This window comes from Magallana gigas, chromosome 5, assembly GCF_963853765.1.
Source record: "Magallana gigas chromosome 5, xbMagGiga1.1, whole genome shotgun sequence".
NCBI classification, from domain to species: Eukaryota; Metazoa; Mollusca; class Bivalvia; order Ostreida; family Ostreidae; genus Magallana; species Magallana gigas.
Genome location: NC_088857.1, coordinates 11,124,673 through 11,146,843, shown reverse-complemented (window position 1 = coordinate 11,146,843; position 22,171 = coordinate 11,124,673). Strand labels below are relative to the sequence as shown.

At 32.3% G+C, this 22,171-nt stretch overlaps 1 protein-coding gene across 1 annotated transcript; it reads right to left on the bottom strand.

Moving 5' to 3' along the window:
• Positions 1-56: 56 nt before the first annotated feature.
• On the bottom strand, positions 57-21,325 carry LOC117683284 (atrial natriuretic peptide receptor 2). The gene is made up of 25 exons (XM_034452424.2): positions 20,815-21,325; positions 17,755-17,864; positions 15,404-15,538; positions 15,081-15,314; positions 13,886-13,992; positions 12,986-13,093; positions 12,758-12,877; positions 11,800-11,935; positions 10,416-10,567; positions 10,124-10,250; positions 9,074-9,155; positions 7,466-7,562; positions 6,952-7,126; positions 6,727-6,812; positions 6,382-6,486; positions 6,166-6,237; positions 5,876-6,035; positions 5,550-5,696; positions 5,233-5,416; positions 4,621-4,758; positions 4,382-4,505; positions 4,222-4,290; positions 3,387-3,549; positions 3,168-3,278; positions 57-3,063 (listed from the first exon to the last, which is right to left on the bottom strand). Exons 1-25 carry the CDS (start codon positions 21,051-21,053, stop codon positions 1,688-1,690), a joined length of 4,557 nt encoding a protein of 1,518 aa, XP_034308315.2. The 5' UTR covers positions 21,054-21,325; the 3' UTR covers positions 57-1,687.
• Between the last annotated feature and the right edge of the window lie 846 nt (positions 21,326-22,171).

Genomic DNA, 22,171 nt, shown 5'->3' with positions numbered 1-22,171 from the left:
ATATTAGGATTTAAAAGAAACATTTGCATTCAAGAAGGAAACATAGAACAAGTTACTCTAAAACGGTTGCATTTATAATGGACGTACCCCTATTTCCAAACAAATCAGCGACCAACTTTAAATATGCAAAATTATTTGACACAATGATTCTAGATTGAGGCGGTCTTTCACCGCTATAAATAGTTTGCTTGAATTTGCAAATACATGACATCGAAAAGCTGTTATTTTAGGAAGAAAATAATTATCACATTTGGAGAATAAACTAAGACAAGCTAAGTGTGTCCTAAAAACACGGCTCTGGTCTGAAAGAGAGTCCGTGCAACACAGAACACCACCTGCAATACTGTTGGTCTAGAAAAAGAAGAGACAAAAAAGTATCTTTCCTTACAACTTATCCCTGCAATATATTGCAAACAAAAGTGTCTATCATTTAGACGTCTAACTGCTGAGTTTATCTACTGACTTGCCATTTTCTTAATGACCCTTACCAGAGAAATAGGTTGAGGTGTGTCAAATTCACATGTAGACCAAGAGTTGCCATATGTGCCTGTACACGAAGATCAGCATTTCAATTTTTGGGATGAAAAGGGTGTTTGAAAAAAAATTAGCGTCAGGTAAAGTAAAAACATCTGAAGCAAAGAATGCTAAAGATTACGAAATAGGTTAAAAAAGTTCCAAAGTAACAAACTGTTTATATCGCCATAAATTGCAGGTTTAAAAGTAGAAATAATGATACAACAATTTACTTGTTTGAAATATAATGTAGTAATGTAAGCTGAAGTCACCACAAAACAATTTATTAATCATATTTTTGCGGTATTTTATGAATTTTTTTTAACTTACCTGTGTTGCGTAAAAGACCAACACAGATATAGTTTATTATATTTTGACTTCGACGATGAATTGTAAGTTTATGTTGAACGTTTAGTGCGTTTTCAATCAAAAAATTTTATTTTTCCGAATTAAATCAATACGTACGACTACAAATATATCGCACTTTTTAAAATCTGACTATTTATATGCTATTAATATGTTTCCTTGAAAAACAACAGTTAAGCAAACACTACACCGAATTTTTATCTATTATTTTCAAGATCTAAGTCTTGTCAGTAGAGATGATTTGTGCTTAGGTCCAAATAATGTTTTGCTTTCGATTTGCCAGAGAAACTGCATTGGAGAGTTGAATAAAATCAACTCCCAAAAATAAACGCAAACGATTAAATTTCTTGAAAGAAAATGTACAGCGGCGGTTGAGTATTGTATAATTATGTAAGTTTTTATATAAAAAGTATTTTTCTTTAATTCTACTGCAAAATGACATGGATATTTGTATTCACTACAGAGCTTTATAAGGCAATTGGGTCTTACTGACGTTAAACGCAAGGGAAGTAAGCCGCGTAAGTCGATGTTCCTTTTCCCCACTGGGTGATTTTGGTCGACTGTGGTCCTGATATTTTGCATAAAATTAAAAAAAAAACCAATGCCATGAACTGATTCCCGTATATGACTAAAAATACAGTTTTATCGTTTTATATGACCTTTAAAGATGCACAGTGCATATTTGTAAGATTTAATTTGATATTTTGGCACAGTTAAGTACAAAACAAACAAAATTTATGATCGTTCATGCATGCATACATATGACGAGACAAAAAAGCGTCGGCAATATTGTTAAACTGCTGACTTATCACAGAAAAGTTGTTGCGCTCGCGATGCTCAAGTTCTCAGTTGTACCGTATCCCGAGTCCGACTTGGCTAGAACTCTGTGCCGAGGAAAGATGTGTCTAAGGGAAATTGGCAATTTATCCACCGGTAAGACACCAGGCGCCATATTGTTTGGATCAGTTGCCATTTCGTGTAGTTCGTTCACAATTTCCTGCACTGTTGCTTCGTCGTGTTTATGTAATTCGTTTTGGTCGCCCTGGAAAGCCAGGTTTTCATGACAGTTTTCTGTTAAAGAGCAACTGTTCACAGGACGCGAGTCTTTGGTGTGTTTTTCTATGCTCTTTATCATGCAAGGTTCTTTCACCGTTGATTGTGATTTATTCAGTTTTGTTTTGTTCCCCAATAACCCCCGGATAAAACTTTCTATGCTGTATTTCCTTCCTCGAGTTTCTTCCTGCTTTGGAGTTTTTTTACTTATGCAATATCCTTCAAAGAAACTCTCAGCACTTAGTTTTCTTATTTTGAGCTTTCCATCACTATATCCATTCCTGTAACTCTGAATGCTATCTATAACATCCCCTGTGCTGAACTTCCGCTTGTGGACTTTACCATTTTCTCTTGGGGTCGAATTCATCATGTCTGGGAAAGATTTCACGTTTCTGTTCATTAAACAATTGACATTGATTTCATCCAAGCAAGTTATGTTCTTTAATGACGAGGTTATGACGTCATTCAAAGAGCTGCTGCTGCTACCCGTTCGCCGGAAGCTCCCTATCCCGGAATCTGTCGCCTGACTACCTGTGCTTAGTTTCTTTCTAATATCATCAGACCCATGTTCATAAATTGGCACAGCATCATGCGACGCAGGGATGAAACAATTTTTCTTTGCTGCATCATTGTAACTATGCCTTCGAGATATTCCTTTTTCATTTGTATCCTGCGGAAAACAGTTCAATCCTGTTTTTCGGAATCTTTCTACAGTTTTTATAACGGAGTCTGGTAAGACGTCACCTAAATTCAGAGACATGACATCAGAAGCACATTTTTTCTTACTGTCTTCTCCAGAAAAACCTTGGAGTGTTTCATTCACAGACGGCATTTCCTTTCTCTCTATAATTAGTCCTTCGCCAATTGCAGTTACGCTTGTTTTGGGTGTCCCGGGTGAGGTAGCTACCCCCATATTGTGTAGATCACTCGTAGCAGATGGCGAAAATTTTAAACACTTCCCTTCTTCAGTAATGCTTGGCAATTCTTTTGTAAAACCATCCCTGCCATTCAAAAAATATGTTTTCATGATTCCTTTGCCTTTGACGTTGATTTCTCCTCTGTATAATAGGTGATAACAACCAAATGTTTCCAGCTGGTCTCTTGTCATGGAACTTAAGTGGATCTTTAGAGCTAAAAAAGTAAGAAAGCACTTTGGTAATCACGCACTAGTGCACATTTCGGCATGTTTTTCTATCTTTAGAACAAATTTATAAACTTAAAATAAATTTTCTTACGTAAACCAGTTGACTCCATGCGAGAGGCAGTGTTCACAGTATCACCAAAGAGGCAATATCGTGGCATAGCAAGGCCGACAACTCCTGCGACAACCGGACCAGAGTGGATTCCTAAAACATGAAAGTAAGAATGTTTTTGTTAAAAGCCATATGAAAGAACAAAATATACGATAACCCCCCCCCCCCCCCCCCAATTTTTTTATTTAAACTATTTTTTACCTATTCTTATTTTCACTTTTGCGTTTGGCTGATGTGGGATACAGAAAGTGCCTATCGAGGCCATGATATCCATTGCGCAATCTGCTATCTCTTTGGAGTTTCGGTTTCCGTTCCGTTTTGGCAAACCACTTACCAACATGTATGCATCCCCTATTGTTTCAACCTGCAATATGGTTAAATTTCAGTTTGATTTAAGATGATTAATAGAAATAATTCTGATTTCTTTTTAAAGGGACTTGGACACGATTTGAGATCAAAAATTTTATTTTTATTTTTTATGTATAGAATGGTTTATTGGTATATTTTAAATGATTAACCAAAATATTAAATGTTAAAGTCAAGTTACAAGCGAGAAACAGATGTTAGAATTGATAGTTATTCAAACAAAGCTCGAGTCTTATTGCTGTTTACAAAAAATGTAGAATATTACCATTTCTTAGAGAAAATGGCATGTAAAAAACATTTCAACTATTCAATATCTTCTTAAAACTATTATCAACAAAAGAAAGTTACATTTGATTGAAAACACCAATGCAACGAATACGTAAAAAATGACAATATTCAAGCTTTGTTTACATAACAAAGAATTATAAACTCTGTATCTTGCTTATAACTTGATATTTGAGTTTCAAATTTTGACAGAGCATTACGAACTGCTATACATTTATCAGTATAAACATTGAAAATGGAAAAATAAAATTTGAAAATTTAAAAGTCAAATCGTGTCCAAATCCCATTAACTTCAAATCCATCAAAAATAGTCTGCACCCGTTTTAAATTCAATTTGAAATATATAGTAAGTATAGTAGAAAGCTAATTTACTGTAAAAGTTTACCTTGTAAACATCGTATCTTGTGATGATGTCATCGAAGAGCGTGTACAAACTGTTGAGGAAGTTGACCACCTGAGAAGTAGAAATATTTGTTTAAGAATGATGCTTCAACACAAAATTTGAAAGGAAACATATATTTACAATTTCCTGCGAGTGTGTTTACCTGTATTGGTGTACTTCCGGCACATATTGTCGTAAATCCGACAATATCGGAGAAATAAATCGTTGTTTCGTCAAAATGTTCTGCTTCAATAGGCTTTCCTTTCTTTAAATCATCCGCAACAGACCTTTAAAGTAACACAATTGTATAACAACCAATTGGGGTTTTATTCAAGCTCCTGCTTAATAGCAAAAAATTAAGAGGGGTCCATTCGGAACACTTCATGTTTCATGTGTACTCACTGTGGCAGCATCCTGTACAGCAGGTTCTCGGTCTTTTTCTTCTCGGCGTCTAGTTCACTGGTCCTCTCCGCCACCAACTCCTCGAGATGATTGGCATGCTTCTCCAAAATAGCGATCATATTGTCGATCATAGTCATTCTGAAGCAGACCAACATAAAACATAAAACAACCAACATCAATAACTATATGCCTGTATGACGTGTTCAGGGGAAAACCCCTTACTTTGATTGTTTTGAACTTACTTTGTTTATGTTACGGCATATGTTGATCAACTGAAGCTCTTAGAGTAAACATTACTGTAAGTTATAGAATGTCTGGATCACATTATACCATATGTAACATTTGGAATTTCTTTTATGGTGAGAAAACAGTTTACATTGTTATTTGTCACTGTTCTGCGGCAAAACTTATTATACGTAATATCATTTTTTTAAATAACAATAAAAATTTGCATACAATTGTAATTATGGAGCTATTTTACAACATCTCTAGAATACCAATATTAATCGACTCTCTGCCATTGTACATGATTATCAACTGCTGTCAGTAAACATTAAACTACACGACCGTATCAAAACAAAATCAAAAAGTACAATTGTCATAAACACTTACTTAGAAGGATTAATTCTAGCCAGAGTTTTCAGTATTCTCCCAGCAGAAGGTCTAACGAACACACTTTCATTCCAGCATTCATCAATCAAGGCGTGTAACTCTGGTGTTTGCTGGACCTCCACAGAAAGCTTTGGACGGAATGTTGGGGCTCCACACACCGGGTATCGAACCTTGTCTATTATTTCTGAGACGAGAGAAAAAAATACTTTTGTCACACGAAATATATAGTTAGCAGTTTCTTCTTATCCTCCACCATCGGTCCAAAAATTAAAAAAAAAAAATACCCACCTTACGACAATATTAAATAACTCTCTCACCGTGTATTCTTAGGAAAGGGTATTCTGTGTAGGGACCTGATCGAGTGAAGATCTCTTTAAGGATAATCCCAAGAGAAAAAATATCGACCTTTTGCTTGTCAATCGACTTCTCCGATCGAAGCAGTTCAGGCGCAGTCCATTGCAGTTCTGTAACAAAATTAAAAAAATGTATTTTCTATTATTTTATTGTTGTGATCGTGCAGTACAGTTCAGAATATGTAACCCATTTGCAATTGATATTAAAAACAAAAAGTATTATAATCATGAATGCCAATAGTACGGTGATGAGGAAGGCTATTTTGAAGGTACATTTAGAATATACTTACTGTCTGGGTTCTCATCCTCTTTATGACACTTGTCAGAATGACGTAGGCTTGGAACCCCAAAGTCCGCCAACTTGCACGTCCATCGGCTGTCCACAACGCAGTTAGAACTCTTCAAGTTTCCATGGTAATGAATTGAGCTCTTGTGAACGAAATCTAACCCCTTAAGTAAAAAATAAAAACATTCTGAGGAAATAAACTTAAATTTATGGATCATTTTTTGTGTGATGTTATAAAATTATTGACATAATTTTATTGACATGAATTAGAATGAGTTTGTCCCCCATGATTACCTTTGCTATATCCTGAGACAGCGCAAACATGAACATTCTGTCTAGTTTGATGTTTTGATTCCAAATTACATCCTGTAAAATAATGTTTTAGATGTAACAAAAAAAAATCAACAATACATGCATATAAAAGACGACGTTAACCATTCAGAATAACTCATTTATAATAAATGTACTTCTATATAATTATTTAATAATATTATGAAAAAGTAGTTTTACCTGTAAACTCCCTTTGTGACAGTATTCCCACAGCAGAAGGATTCGACCAGGGTCTATACAGGCTCCAACAAAAGCACAACAATTCTGGTGCTTCATCTCCATGAGCTGTTAAGGTGTAAATTTGACACAGAAATATCAAAGTTCAATAAAAAGAAAATGAATTTCTTAAATTCTCAAACAACGTATTTGATCCCACTCAGCACTAAAAAAAACCCAGACCCAATCAAATAAAAAATAACTCCGATACAAACCTTTGATTTGACTTTTAATATTTAGACGGTTAATTAATAAAATAAGTCATTTCCTAATGAATTTAAAATTGTACAATTAGAGATATGAACTCACTCTGTTAAGTTCCTCCAATACTTGCTTTGGCATGTTGGTTAAGTTGATATTGCTCCTCGTGAGGCGCTTTACCGACACAAGGCTTCCTTCAACAGTGAAACACAGACTAGATATTTTTAGTCTTAAAACAGGTTTTCTCAAAATATAATTTAAATTTATACTCAAGAAACACGATGAAGTTGAACAATTCTGATACATGATACATGATTATACGTGTACACTTACCTCTTATGTAAGCCACAGAGCCGAACATGGCCCCCTGTTCCGGTTTACTGAGGAATGCCGGGGAGTGATCAGGCGAGGTCTGAATGGCGTTCCGTAGTGGGCTCTCCGTTCTACTTGGACGAGATTTTCTTTTATTACCGCTTCCTTTTCTTCTGGCAAGGTTTTTAAAACTTGACTGTTAGAAATTTAAAAAGATGGTAATCTAAATGACAGAAAACGTATTTCCGCTAGTTTATTTTCGCTTTATCTTAATTTATAGGATTTGCATCATTTTGAAACTCTCATCAACACAAGTTGTACATGGAAGTTTTAAATCGATTATCTTATTTTCGACCGTAAAAACTGAGAGCAAATTGAACAAATTAAAACTGGCGAATTTTTCCTTTCAAGGAAAATAACACTAGTCCTTTAATGTATTCGAAAAATTCAGCACAAATCACAATTTTGTCTCGTGTTTTGATTCTACATGTTTGATAATCAATGTAAAAACGTAATCTACTTTGTGTTGTCTTACCCTTACACTTCCGGTAAGCAACGCTGTAACAAAGTCAATCTCCTCAAACCGAACTTGCCAGATCATACTTTTTAATGTTTTAATCCTTCTGTATCGCCTTCAAATGAAATAAAATAAGTTAAGCAACAGAAAATTTTCTGAGAAAACACAGACAAAATGCTAAGAATTATTAGATTACATCTTGTACCAAATATTTGTAAAAAGAAAATATAAAATTTCGATAAACTTATGTATTTCAATACTTGCATACAACCGTTTGATGACTTAGCTAACTTGTTTGTTCAAAACATTCATCTTTTCCAGATAGATATTGCTACAATTAACAACTTTGCTTCTATAATGCATAACAAAATCTTTATCGTTTGTTTTTAAGTTATTTGTAATAGAGTTTAAGAGTGCCTTGGCCCCTAATTTAAGAGGCCAGTCCCTTTTTCCTGATTTCTTTGAAAAGGTCTTAAGAATACTAACATATATTGTTCTTACACTCATCTAAAATTGTTGATCACTTTTGAGATACAAATGATTGACTATTTTAGGGGCCAGCCATCTAGATCCCTAATGGGGACAAAAATTCGTGTTTTGATATATGGAATCAATTTAAATCATTAATTCAAACATTTTCTCTTCTATGATGTCTAACAAAATATTTCTGCTTCTCTAGATATATTGCATCAAAGTTTAAGTACTTTGGTCCCTAGAAGTGCCTTATTACGTAATAAATGGGCGTGGCAATATTTTTTTCTAATAGATGTTGGTACAATCAACAACTTTGCTTCTATAATGCATTACAAAATCTTTATCGTTTTTAAGTTATTTGTAAAAGAGTTTAAGAGTGTCTTGGCCCCTAAATAAAGGAGCCAGCCCCTTTTTCTTGATTTCGTTGGAAAGAACTTTTAATTCTCTACCACTTTTGTTATATATGTCTTGTGAAAATTTTGAATGAAATTTTGTACACAGTTTTCGTGCCCAGGCGAGCTCCAAGAAATGGCGCAACAGGCATAAAACAACTACATGCTGCACAACTTCAAAATATAGTCTATTTATCCGGAAAATTTCATATTCATATCTCTTATGGTTTCCGAGTTTATAGCTGCACAAAATGGGTCGTAAAAAATTACAAAATGGCCGACAATTCGGTACCGGAAGTGACTACGAAAAAAATAAGAAATATATATAAAGTTTAGATCACGCCCAAACATCTGTGAAAAAATGGTTGAGATCGGTCGAATAGATTTCGAGAAATTTCGTGCACAAAATTTGGAAAGTCCTTACTTTAGGATGCAATATAGAATAGTAGCCTTGACGACCACAAATTAAAGCAATCAATTATTCAAAAAAAGTGAGTAAAATTACGTTGAACAAAACATTGCACAAGAGGAATAGCCAATTTTCCAATATATATTAAGGTTACAACAACTACTTGGAAGTCTACGAGACCAATAAGTGAAGTCAGTTGAGTTCTTCCTCTCAATGTAGCTTCACTTTCGATTGATCAAGAAATAATCCATGCAATGTTAACACCACAAGTACAAAAAGACACCAAAGAACATATTAAACGTGTTTTATTAAGGCAGATTGAGTTTGAGATGACATGCAATTAGTCCTTACTTTAGGATGCAATATAGAATGGTAGCCACAACGATGACAAACACAACTCCACCAGCAGAGAAGACGTAGATAAATGTCCTGTCTGAAACAAAGAAACAACCATAAACACAATGAAATTTGATTAGTTGATCAATCCTTTGCGTTCCTCGCAAATGTTCATACATGTACTTCGAAGTTGTGTACAATTTAAATGAGCTTGTGGCTCAAAGTTTAAATAAAGAAATCGAAAAAAATAATACATTGTAATATTAATTTTGCCATATATATATATATATATATATATATATATATATATATATATATATATATATATATATATATATATATATATATATCCAAGAAAAACCTAAGTGTTCGTTGAAATATACATAAAACTTAAATAAATGAAAACACAAAGATCGAGTAAAACATAAGCGCTTTCATTTTCTTCAAATGTTTTACAATGCTGTATTGTAAAACATCTGAAGAAAATGAAAGCGCTTATGTTTTACTCGATCTTTGTGTTTTCATATATATATATATATATATATATATATATATATATATATATATATATATATACATATATATATATATATATATATATATATATATATATATAAAATACCACAGTGTTCGGTTTCATATAATGAAAATTATTAAATGACTGACATTTTATTCTGTATTCTCTCTCTATCTATCTCGATCTCTCTATCTATCTATATGCAAAACTTCTATTCCCTCTGGTTTATGTACAAAATGAATGCTGCTATGATATTTATCCATCTTTTGACAAAACAACAGATCGAAACGTTTGCTTAACGATGGATCACTATCGACTTCAGTATTACTGACGAAATTTCCCGGTATCTCCAGCTTCAGTGAACCCTTGACTGGTGGAGAAGATGCCATAGGCACCCCTGTTATTAATGACTTATCAATACTTTGTCGCACAACTCCGTCAATAAGTGCAAACGTAGGATACGCCTCATGTTTAATCTGTTCTAACTATTCATTTACACAACTGAAGCTGATTTTTGTTTTCGATACTAACAGAAGTGTAATGCTTACCTGGCTGTTCGTCTTGTTCTGGGCACTTCTTTCCATCGAAGCCACAGATTGGTTCGTCTGGAGGAGCGTATTTGATGCCCACTTTACCGTTTGGCCAGCGACTGAGATTTTCCTCAGTTTTATTGTTCTTTTCATTGAAAAAAAATATTGTCATTGCTGCATAAGTAGAAAGCTAAAAAGATCTGGTAAAAAATTAAAGCTTTAAATATATTGTTACCTCTCATCCAAAAATGACTATTTAAAGTGCGTCAAATACAATTTTGGAAAATTGAGAGAAGGGAACGGTACTTACATCAAATTTGACTTGCATCATTTTATTTTGATATTTGATAGTCAGTATGCTCTCAAATGTGCCATTTTCAGTCATGTCCAGGACTTGAAAGTTTAGATTTCTGTCTCCATGGTTATCTAAATTCACTTTTCCTGTCAATCCATCAACCTCCTCTGTAAAGATTTTTTTGTTATGAAGTATAAAAGTACATAATTATGTAAAAAGTAATCAACCGAAAATATACCTTAGTGTAAGCACGCTTTGTTTGACGACAAGAATCATTCACTCTGTGTTACTCGAGAAAAGTGCCACGCAGAAATAAAATGCCGAGCAAAAACTGCCGGGTTTGCAATTCAAAAACAACTATGGGAAATTGTACAATTGTGGGAGAAGTACTGCAAAATAGATCTAGTACATTATTCGGCAAAAAGCCTTTATCGAGGATTTTGTACGTTCGTTTCTAGGGTTTCCTCATAATACACTTTCCGAAATAATCGAAAATCACATAACTGTCTTTGCAGAAAAACTTTTTTTCTGACTGGGTAGATGATACAAGCGTTCTTGTAATGGACGGCATCTACATATATATAGAGAAAAGTAGTTCTTAAACTCAACATTGAGATGCTTTTCAATGCATAAAGGTCGCCCACTCATAAAACCCATGATGGTCAATAGTAGCGATGGGTATATCGTAAGTGTTATGGGGCCATTTTTTGCGATGCATACATGTTAAATAACATGCTAAATAAAAATGATATATCTATTCTTGATCGTGGGTTTTGCAATGCTGTTGAAACAATTTCAGTCTTTGGGTTTAAGTGTGCGATGCCAGCATTTCTAAACAAAAAGATGAAACAGCATACCACAGAAGAAGCCAATAGCTCAAGCTTGTTACAAAAACTACGCTAGGTGGTAGAGTCTGTAAACAGTCGATTTAAACGTTTAAAGTTTCTTTCCAAACTTCTCTATAGATAATGAACTAAAAAGCGTCCTCGATGCTTCCAGTCCAGACAACGACGATGTTTTTCTTTTATTAATCCCTTCATATAATAAGTGCTATGCACAACAAACTGACAATTTAGTGTGTGTGGCCTTAAAGAACTGGAACGGAAATCGATAAGTCTTTTGTAAAGACTAAAACCAATACCTGTCCAAAAGGTCAATTCAATTCTAATAGACAATTAATCCTTGCCGGTAGTTCGGAAACTTCTTATTTCTTGTTTATTGGTGATTTATTTGCATTGAAGAAACAACGGAGGTGTCACTTATTGTGGTCCATAAAATAATCGAGATAGCGAAAAATATTTGACACAAAGTAAAACATATAAATATTACCCATTGGATTTACTCTGTAAAACTTCCCAAAACGTGGAAATACAAACACTTAAGTTTTACGATAGATTACCTTCGTCTGTGAGTGTTGTAGCTTTCAAGAACATGTACTCTCCGTCATGGGGATTTTTATTTTCTTTCAATATCTTATCTGCAAGAATTGCCCAAACCAGTGTAGCATCATATAGGTACGGCGCATAGGCATCCGGCTAAAATATTATATGAAATTAGTCGGGACTCGTTGGAATTCGAATGGCAATATGCAATTTGAATTTGAAAAAAGGAAATTGTATAGATCTTAAATTAGTGATAGTAATTGCTAATCAGTTAATTTGTTGTAACGATGGTAACCGGTTACAATTATGGCCCTAGGGATGAGTGACTCGTACATGTAGGTGTAAATTATAATTACTTTTTATCGACATTTCACTTCCATATCATTAATAATTATCAATTGATAATAAGATGTGATGTTGAGTACCATTACAATTATCTATATCTAATATTCAATATGTACTATATTTAACATCTTTCTCATTCAACATGCAGTTATCAAATCATATAGCAAATGCATGAATTTGACTATGTCATGACACACAGTTTAACGAGATATATAGATCTTGTCAGATGCAAAGTTTTTTCCTTGCAGATCACATATTAATCTTGAATGTAAGTAAAACGAAAATTGACTACGAAACTGTTGTATGTCATAGAAAAGTTCTTGAAAATTTGCATGCTGGCTTGTCGGCAGTTTTAGATCTATTTTTAGGTAAAAACAATAAAAAAAAATTGAGATAAATCTTATAAAACCACCAACAGATTGTTCCTTTTGCGTCATGTGGTTTTGATAGTTTTTTTTTAGCCTGTTAATAGTGTTAATTGGTTAAAAAAATTATAACAAAAACTATACATTTATGTTTTTTGATATGATTAACGGTTAATCGACCAAACAAATTGGGATTAACCGAATTGCATTTCTGCAATCGGTTGCCATCAATAATAATTTATCTACATATACGTGTTTTACTCACGGGGATGTATTCTTCTGGCGGTTCTGGTAAATTCCAGTTTGGATCTGTCCTGGAAGTTAAATCTGATGCAACATTTTTGAATAGATCCCAATACGTTTTCTCTAAGGGTTTCATCATGACCTACAATATGCGGCATACTATTTTTACATCCACCATTTAACTGCCAAACTTAATCTATTTCAAAATATGCCCCCTTCGTTGAAATAAAAGCATTAATTAATGACTTACATGAAAAACTGGTTCGAATGCATCCTTTGCTATACTATCATATGAATCATTTTTTCGCCATACCAAATCGGAAAACACATCTGTCTCCATCCTATCATATGTGTAAAGCTAGAAATGATAAGGTTGAATCATATAGCACTCAACGCTTAAAATTCAAAAAAAATTATGAAGAACTCGAAGGTGCTTACAGTTCTATAAACATCGATTTCTTAAAAACTTGAATAATATTCTATTACGTAAGAAATATAATTAGAATCAGCAAAAACTATTGCATACAAATGTGTGAGTCATCTTCATAGAAAATAAAGAAATCACAATTGTACACATAGAGAGCTACTTTTATTAAGTTGCGTTTGACATAATAAACAGTTAAGAAGTAAAACAACGTTTATCGTACGACATTATATTTAATTATAAGTAAACAGATTGATTATGGGTATATTTGGATCAATGAAACAATTCTAACAGTTTTTTCAAAATGTGGAATAATTGAATAGATTAGTACTTGTGTATAAATAATTTTAAAAAAATCAAATACATTCAAATAAATCGAGTTTACTTTTTGGGGTTTTTTTTTATTAAAAACTACAACAAATTAAAAATATGTATACAGTTTTAGATTTTGTAGTATTTTCATTATGAATAAAATATATTGCCTATATCATAGATATTTTGTTTTTATATACTGTATAATATTGAGTTACTTCATAACCACACATAAATTCATAAAAAGCCACTTATATTCAGAAGAAATAACTCCTCATATTTTATGTTTACCTTTTACGAAATTTTTAAAATTAAAGAAGCCGTTACGCTTAATTCTTGTTTAAATGTTTCAAAATTTGAATGTAATAGTTTTGAAATGAATTTTGATGGCTAAATAAGAAGTAAAAATCTTACATCTCCATGAATACAGAGAAAAGCATATTCTCCATTGCTCATTCCAAGTCTATGGGCTACCAGCATATATTTCCGCATATCCAACCAAGGTAGGGCCATAACAACAACTGTAAAATTAACACACTGTGTGGAAAAATAATACCCGAGCCCACTAACAAATAGTCACATTTTAAGTGAACCTTTTTTAATAGTAATAATTGCAAATAAAGCTGTAAAGTAATATTCAGAAAAGTTTGCAAGGTCATTATTATCTTTTACTAAGTCAATTGATTTAATTGCGTATTTTCGGTATTATGTAAGTAAAGTACATTTAGTCTGAGGAGAACCGGTAAATTAGTTACATATAATACAGAGAATATTGTGGTATTCTTTGTTAATTATGCATAAGATATAAAATAATGGCCTATGAAATTATTGCTCATTCCTTTCTAAATATACTTTGTAGTAAATCATTATGGAATTATTTAATCATGTTTTAAACAAAGAATAACTTAATTTTGATTTGTTTAGATTTAAAGAGATTTTTTTTTAAACAGTTAAGTTTAAGTGAATAAATTTTATGCACTTTATATCTAAATTGAAGGTAATTTGAAGGCGTTTATAAAAATTTAAACCAACATTTAGGAGATCCACTGTTCTTATAAGTGATTAAAAGGTGTGAAAGAATTATCATGACCATTTCCATTCCTAGTTCTGCTTTTAATAGTGAACTTCATATGAAATCGAGAAAAAAAAGAGCGAGCTAGTTTGAGGTCAGCAAGCGTTAGCTTTAAGTTTTTAGAGAAACATGCTTAAGGGTAGAGATCACTTTATGAAAAATTTATGCTGCTTGTTTACATGGTAGCATTACACGACTGGCAATATTTACTCCATTCTAAAAAGCCAATCTGAACAGAACATGAATTATTCAATACACAATTAAAGATTCAATCAACGAGTTGCTAGCAATCATCAGACTGGTGTCTTAGGTTTCAAACAAACTATTAATTAAAAACAACGTAATCATTGAATTCATCAAAGATAAATAACATTTAGCTAAGACTTTGGTTTCTAACGAATGTGGTTGCATCTTTATTGGAACACTCACAAATAAATTTTTTCAAATAGCAAATAAATCAAATTTATGTATCATACAGCTAAAATTGAAAAAAATGCGTTCGAAAACAAAATTCAAAATAATTTCAAAATAACTTACTTCGCGAGTACTTTTTAATTTGACGGAAGATTTCCTCTATTTGTTCATCGCTCATGTCGTTGGACACCTTGAAAGAGTTGACAATTTTATACCAATTCATCGATGAATCCATGTTTTCGATAGATTTCTTCTCATATAAGGCCTCGGCCACTGCCTTGTATGGATCTCTCTTGTCATAAACCACAGAAAACTGTGACCATTTAAAGAGGGACTGCAGATGGAACATCACATTTGCTATAAAAAGGACGACCAAATACAGAAACATTTCTTTTGATAATATAATCTCATGGTTTATAATCTCAAGAGTAAAAAATAACACTCACGAAATCGATTCAATGGTCCTAAAAACCGCACTAAAGTTGAGTACATTTTCTTGTCTTGAAATTCTTCTTCTTGTGACACCCACCCAAACACTGGGGTTTTCCAATGCGAGGCCAGGAGAGCAACTCCTTTCATCCCTAAAACAGATATGTCACTAAATGTCATGGACATTTTACCTAAATTTGCATCATTTTCGGACAAGTATCGGTATATTTTTCAACTTTTTATGCAAAGCATATCTGTATGATACAGTTAGACCTACGATGAAAAGAATTGGGGATTTTTTTTGGAAAAATTTGACTATTTGTAATAAACGTATAGAAATAAATAGCATTGCATTGAGATAAAAACTGGATTTGTCGACTAACTACATCTAAATTGGTTGAAAACCAAAGGGCATCTATTAAGATATGATCCCGAATCAGCAAATGTTACATCCAAATTGAACTTTTTGAGACATTTGATCGCGTAAATTTCATTTCTTTTCTTAAAATGTAAAATTTATTCTCTATAATAGCATACGTATCACGTTACAAGCGAAACAGCTACCAGGGGTTGTTTAAGTTCTTTCATATTCTTATATTTATTTATAATATGCAAATTATGGACCAAATATACACGTATTGGCCCTATTCAAATATTAAGTGATTAAATATACTTTAAAGGTTTTTATAGGATGCTTGGTTCAAGGACCATAAAAACTATCATATCATTGAGAAGTTCATGCTATCTTTAAAATGTCTTTGTTGTCTCTATTGCATCTGTAAAATATGCAAGGAATGCCCTGATTCATCAACACCATGCACTAACAAAAATGCATGCAATTAGATTGATTTCAATGAATAGATACATTTTTATTTTTCCATCTACTGAGTACTATGTCCCTATTCTTTAGGGACGCTGGATGGTCAACACATTAACCATCAGGTCTACCAGAAACTTTCAGATATGATTTGTTTACCTACAATTGATTATTTAGTAAAGAAAAATCTAAATATGGGTATTTTCGGTATTTTTATAATGAGGATTTTCTCTAAAGTAAATCATTTCAGTCTAAAAGTCTAAAAAAAAAAATGGCCATGACCACCGGTCCTTCTTAAGAGATCCGATTTTGATGATACTGAAAAAAAGCGAATCATATTGTCGCGGTTTATTTTGGGTTTTTTTCTGCAATGCTTGTACCCTTCATATATCCATAAACTACCCATAGAACGTATTTATTGCTGAAATCATCGATGTGAGTGAATTGTTAGCATCAGTATCTGGCTGATACATATTCAATAAAATAACATTCAGGTACATAACAACTAAAATGCGTTTGAAAAGGAACGAATAAAACTTTTATATCATCAATTTCAAATCTATGACATCTGATATAATGCGTATTATTTATCTTGAAGTATCTGTGAAGACCAAACAAGGACATATGATCCACAAGTTTACTTTTGAAAGTGTAAAAAAATATATAGGAATTACTCTTATTCCTGCTTAAATTTCTTGCTATGAGAGTTTTGATAAATGTACCTTTATTTCATTGTTTAATTATTTAGAATTTGTCTTTTTTTTTATCCAAATAAGTAAACAAAAGACGAAGTTGGTATCATTAAAAAAAACTACTATTGTTGCCTTTCATGATCACATTTAAATTCAAAATTCACCTTAGCTTAAACTCAAGGAATTAATAATTTATAACCGGAAATAAAACAATAAACTTAGGTAGCAATTGAAAAAAAAACACCGACAATTTGTCGCTACGTACGCAGAATTTATATGTTGCTGACAAATAATACATAATAGGCAACCTTTTCATTACAGTTTCTGGTGAAAACATGAATTTGACTATTATATAGATTAGTATGTTACGTTTAGTGCTTATCAGATTGTAGTGGAACCAATAATAAACATCCATTATTTGAATATGCATACAGGTGACTCCTTCGGGCTATTTGACTGTTAAGCCTGTGGGCATTAGCATACAAGACTTTTTGTTTTTGCTGCATTGTATGAATATGTCCATATATGCATGACATACATTCATTTGCATACTCTGTGGTGTTTAAGTTGTGTTGAAATAATTAGAAAGACAATTCAATCAAAATACAAAAAATCAATGTGATTAAAAACAGATGGAAACATTAAATAAATTGTTTAGACAGACAATGACCAATTTGTGTGAGAAAATAAAAGAATATGTGTCAAATTGGTAAAGTATGTACACAGATTTCGAAATTTCTGGTGGTAAACGACAGAATTTCACAATTCAAAGATAAATTTAATTTATATCTGAAAGAAAAGGAAGTATAATTTGATGTACTGTTTTCTGATTTATCAAAGGCCTGAAGTTTGTACCTACCGACTGAACATGGCGGACCGAGAAAGAGGTGCGGATCAAACTTGGATTTAGCGTCCACGGCAGCGGCTAATGCACTCTTTGCGTTGCAGTCTGTATCGTACCATCGGACTCTGATAGAGAAAAATAATACGTATTAAAAACGTTAAATTTGATCAATAAAAAGTGACTGTTGTGAACTGATTCAACTATACATTGCAATGTTTGGATATTCCTCCCTGCCACAACAAAAAACATTTTAAAATGAATATCAATGTATATGCATTTCATTTAAACTTAACGAAATGCTTTGTGAATTTATTTACTAGCACAATGTACTTTCAGTTAATATCTTAATGAATAAATTTAACATCAGTTAAAATCTGGTTTTATCTGGTTTTATAGAAACTTGTGTCCCATGTCTTGTTTGGATGATTGATAATCAAAATACACCTATGCATTATACAAGAGACCAACGACGTCTTCCATACAAGTAAACTGTCAACATATTTATGTTTACAATAATAATTACATAACAAACCAAATCTTAAATACAATTAATAATTCCGGGATGTTTACTTTCACGTTCTGCAAGATGTTTTTGCCATCATTCCCATAATCAAAAGTTATTATTTTCAGTTCTTGTGGTATAGTAGAGACAAAAACTAGGAACATATACTGGTCAATGCATTGAGATTAGACGAATTTCTCTCATAGCCATCTTACTTTCTCTTAGGTTATTGGATATGGTCATTATTTAAACTTAAATGTCAAAAATTATTTTTTATTTAAAAAATAAATAATTGTTTAAGTAAGGTACTTAAGGTAAAAGAATTAGAATCTTAATATCATCAGCCACATTTGAAAGAGGACATCCTGAGCTCACTTTTTAAATAAAAATTACTGAATAGAAAATAACTTATTTTTACTAAAATTAAATGTGACAAAAGCTAAAAACATTTTTAATTGACTTAAAAATAAGATGAACGATTGATATCTAAACGATGATCTTATACAACCTAAGAAATGGCGCTCTATGTGCTGCGTATCTTGCTTGTTATATTTGAATTGTTAATATATAAAGAGCGATCCATAAGAAAAATCTTGAAGAGCATTGTAAACAATAAATTGAAAAAGAAAGAAGAAAACTAGAAAATCCGCAGATTAAATCATGTCTCTTTTGATAAGATTCATGAAATAGAAGTACTTTTATGATCAACGTTTTATTCCTTTGATAACATTTGGTGATAACGAACTTTGTTCGCAATCAGTGTTCAAAAGTCAAAAGTATGTGTGCATAGTTTACTGTAGTCTATGGTACGCATGTATTACTAACAATGTCGTGAATGTTGTCATCAGAATATTTATGATTTACCCCCTAGTATTATTAATTAATCATTAAAACGGCGATATCTATAGAATATTCAGAATAACATGTGTCATGACCTAAAACAAATTTATCAAATCCAAACAAGATAATTCGTTTTTTGTTTGCTAATTACACACAAATCAAAAATAAATTAAAACAGAATTTCTTATCATTTACTTAACATTGTGACTTTTTATTGAAATTTCGATAAAGGTCTCTATAAAAGTATATTACTATAGAACCAAGAGCACCCAAGACCAAGATTATTTGTTTGTCCTTCCTTGACCGACTGACAAAAACTTTTTCGACAATTTTTTTAAAAACAACATCAGCATTTTTTTTATTTCGTGCAACTTGAAAAAGATTTAGTTCTTAACTTATAGACCGCTAGTTAAAAACACTAAGCAGGGAGAAGGCAAACATCTATTTATTTTCAAGTAATCCCAAAGGCAGGTTATTGGTAGCAATATAGAAACACTATACTAAAGCTATGTGCTTTAATATATTTAAAGGAGTTATCCTAATCTTGATGTTGCTATGCGTATGTATTAGGTATTGTGATGTTTATCGCTTGGTTTATCTGCCCCACTCAATTAGACTCTAATCAGCTGATTAAGCCGTAATTGACGATGCATGGATGTGTACGGTGTGTGTTTTCCATAGCCCCGGGCCACCGTGCAGTCTGATTAATGCCTTCGTGAACATGACATGGTCCAACTAATTAACATGTCACCTGCGAGCCTATTGTACAAAACAGAAGTGTAAGGTTGTTTGCGAACTAAAAAAAAAGACATTTCTAATCGAATATCTCTTCTTGTATTTACTTTCTACAACGAAAGAAGAATATAAAAGTGATGTGTATTTATATCTATATTTGTTTTTCGGTACATGTGTAACGCTAATTTTGTTGCGTTCTTTTTTTTTTAGCTGAAAACCCATTGAATTTACAAATGTTAAGGATGAGGACAATATGAAATTCCTTTTGCTATTTACGTGCAAAAAATGATCGCATTAAATATACGTTGAAGGAATGGGGGGGGGGGGGGGGCTCCAGGTCTTGCCTACCACCATCCACATGTGCTATAATTGATGTATGTATAAGGAGGGATACAAACTTTGCACTGCGTGACAGTGCCTACGAATCAAAGAACTCGTAAAACATATAAAGGTTTTTAGCATATATACACGTCGTCATGTTTTACTTAATCTGCATTGTTTTGCCTTTATCATGCGTTTTGGAAGGTTTTCGATGAAATGAAAATTTATTGCAGAAATGGTAGATGAAATTATAATATGAATTGCAAATTAAGTTGACATTTCGTGAGAAATGTGTTAATGCTTTCACTCTCTTATTTTGTTTGACAGTTTCATTTTAGAAAAAAAAAATAATCTAAAAAATGTATGAAGAATAAAAGCTAAAGTAAGCTAATTTTATCAATTTATGATAATTTTCTTCACTTTACCCTCAGAATGAATTTCAAATATATCGACCAAGAGAAGTTACAAGAAAATATAGGTATTTAATGCTCACTGCTTCGTCAACTATACAATAACAGAAAACTTATCATATATATAATTTTTTATATTAAGTAGGTAAATATAACTTATTCATTAGTCCCTAAAGCATTTTTCTAAATACCCTACCTTTTAATTCCAACATTATTTTTTATTCCGTGTATGATAATAAGAAGACATCTTAAATCCTATCTACTTACTTTATGGTAGAGTTGTGGAGAGACTGGATTCGGTTTGTGGGATTCGTACGTATAGCAGTAAGGGCGATTTTTAATGCCCCAACACTAGAGTATGCACTAAGGTTATAATATTCTTTTTTCGGAGCCATCCATGCTATTCGGAACTCGGTTTTTGTAGAAAATACAAAAATAAAACACATTCCATATATCAGGAAGAATGACCACATCACCATAGGTAAACGCCATTGTAAAATCATCATGGTTCACTTCCAAATGTTGACTATGTCAACTTCAGACAGTGAAAAAGTAACTTTCTACAACAATAAGGTCATAAGTCATTGTTGATATCCATTTCAAAAAATCCACAGACCTTTTCATTATGTTTTAAATCCACACGAACTCGACTGAATAATTAAACAATGGATTAAGTACAATGTTGTGTAAAATCCCACAAAATGCCAGAGAAAAAATCGACCAAAATATCTCTCCTAAAAAGTCTCATGAACTATCTCCCATATTGTCTTTTTGTGACGTCATGCCCGAGGACACCAATGAAATATTGTTTAACATATTTGTCTTAGTATCTGTTCATGCATCATTTGGAGAGCGCTTTTCACACAAGCTGTAGAGAATATTAATCATTCTCCGAGACAGTTTGATGAGAGCGTCAGCGCTAAATTTACTATTGATACAAACAACCTAATTTTGCAAAGGGAGACTTTTCTAAGTATAAACAATTTTTTTATTGTACGATGTACAAAGTCGAGCCATCGATATACAATAGCATGATAAAACTCCGATGCCTCTCGAATTAAAGTTGTGCTTATAGAAAAAAAGTAAAATTAATCTTACGATATGCGACAAAAACTTTTTTTGTTTATTAATCTGAAATACATGCATATTTGATAAATAGGACCACGGATTGCAACTTGTACCTATTGATAATCTTCTAAAACTTACTTTAGTATATTCTAATAGCCATAGGTACATGTAACACAAGATTGCTGAAGAAGCTTTTAAAAAATGTATATTGTTTTCTGGAAAAAGTTTGATGTGGAATTAACCTTTTCCTTTATCATATAATTTACGAAGAAATATTATAAAAATACATGTTTTCATAATTCATAAAAGGTTACAAATGTAACAAAACAAGTGTCAATCATTCTCAATACTTTCAAAAACTTTTATAATATACATAACCTTTTAATCAATGAATTGCATCACCCATAACCCCTCATCATAGTATTGCAAATGTGCGTGGTGAAGATTGTTGATAGATAAAACCCCAAAGCAACACCAATCTTACTGATCAATATTTCCCATCGTAGGAAAAAAAAGAATAAGTTAATACCACGCATTTCGAAACTCATTGCCTCAA

Coding starts and splice junctions, on each gene's coding strand:
- LOC117683284 (XM_034452424.2), bottom strand. CDS start 21,053: ATGATGATTTTACAATGGCGTTTACCTATGGTGATGTGGTCATTCTTC. Junction 9,156..10,123: donor AGAACAAGACGAACAGCCAG/GTAAGCATTACA, acceptor TCTTTGTTTCAG/ACAGGACATTTATCTACGTC. Junction 3,279..3,386: donor AAAAGTGAAAATAAGAATAG/GTAAAAAATAGT, acceptor TTCATGTTTTAG/GAATCCACTCTGGTCCGGTT.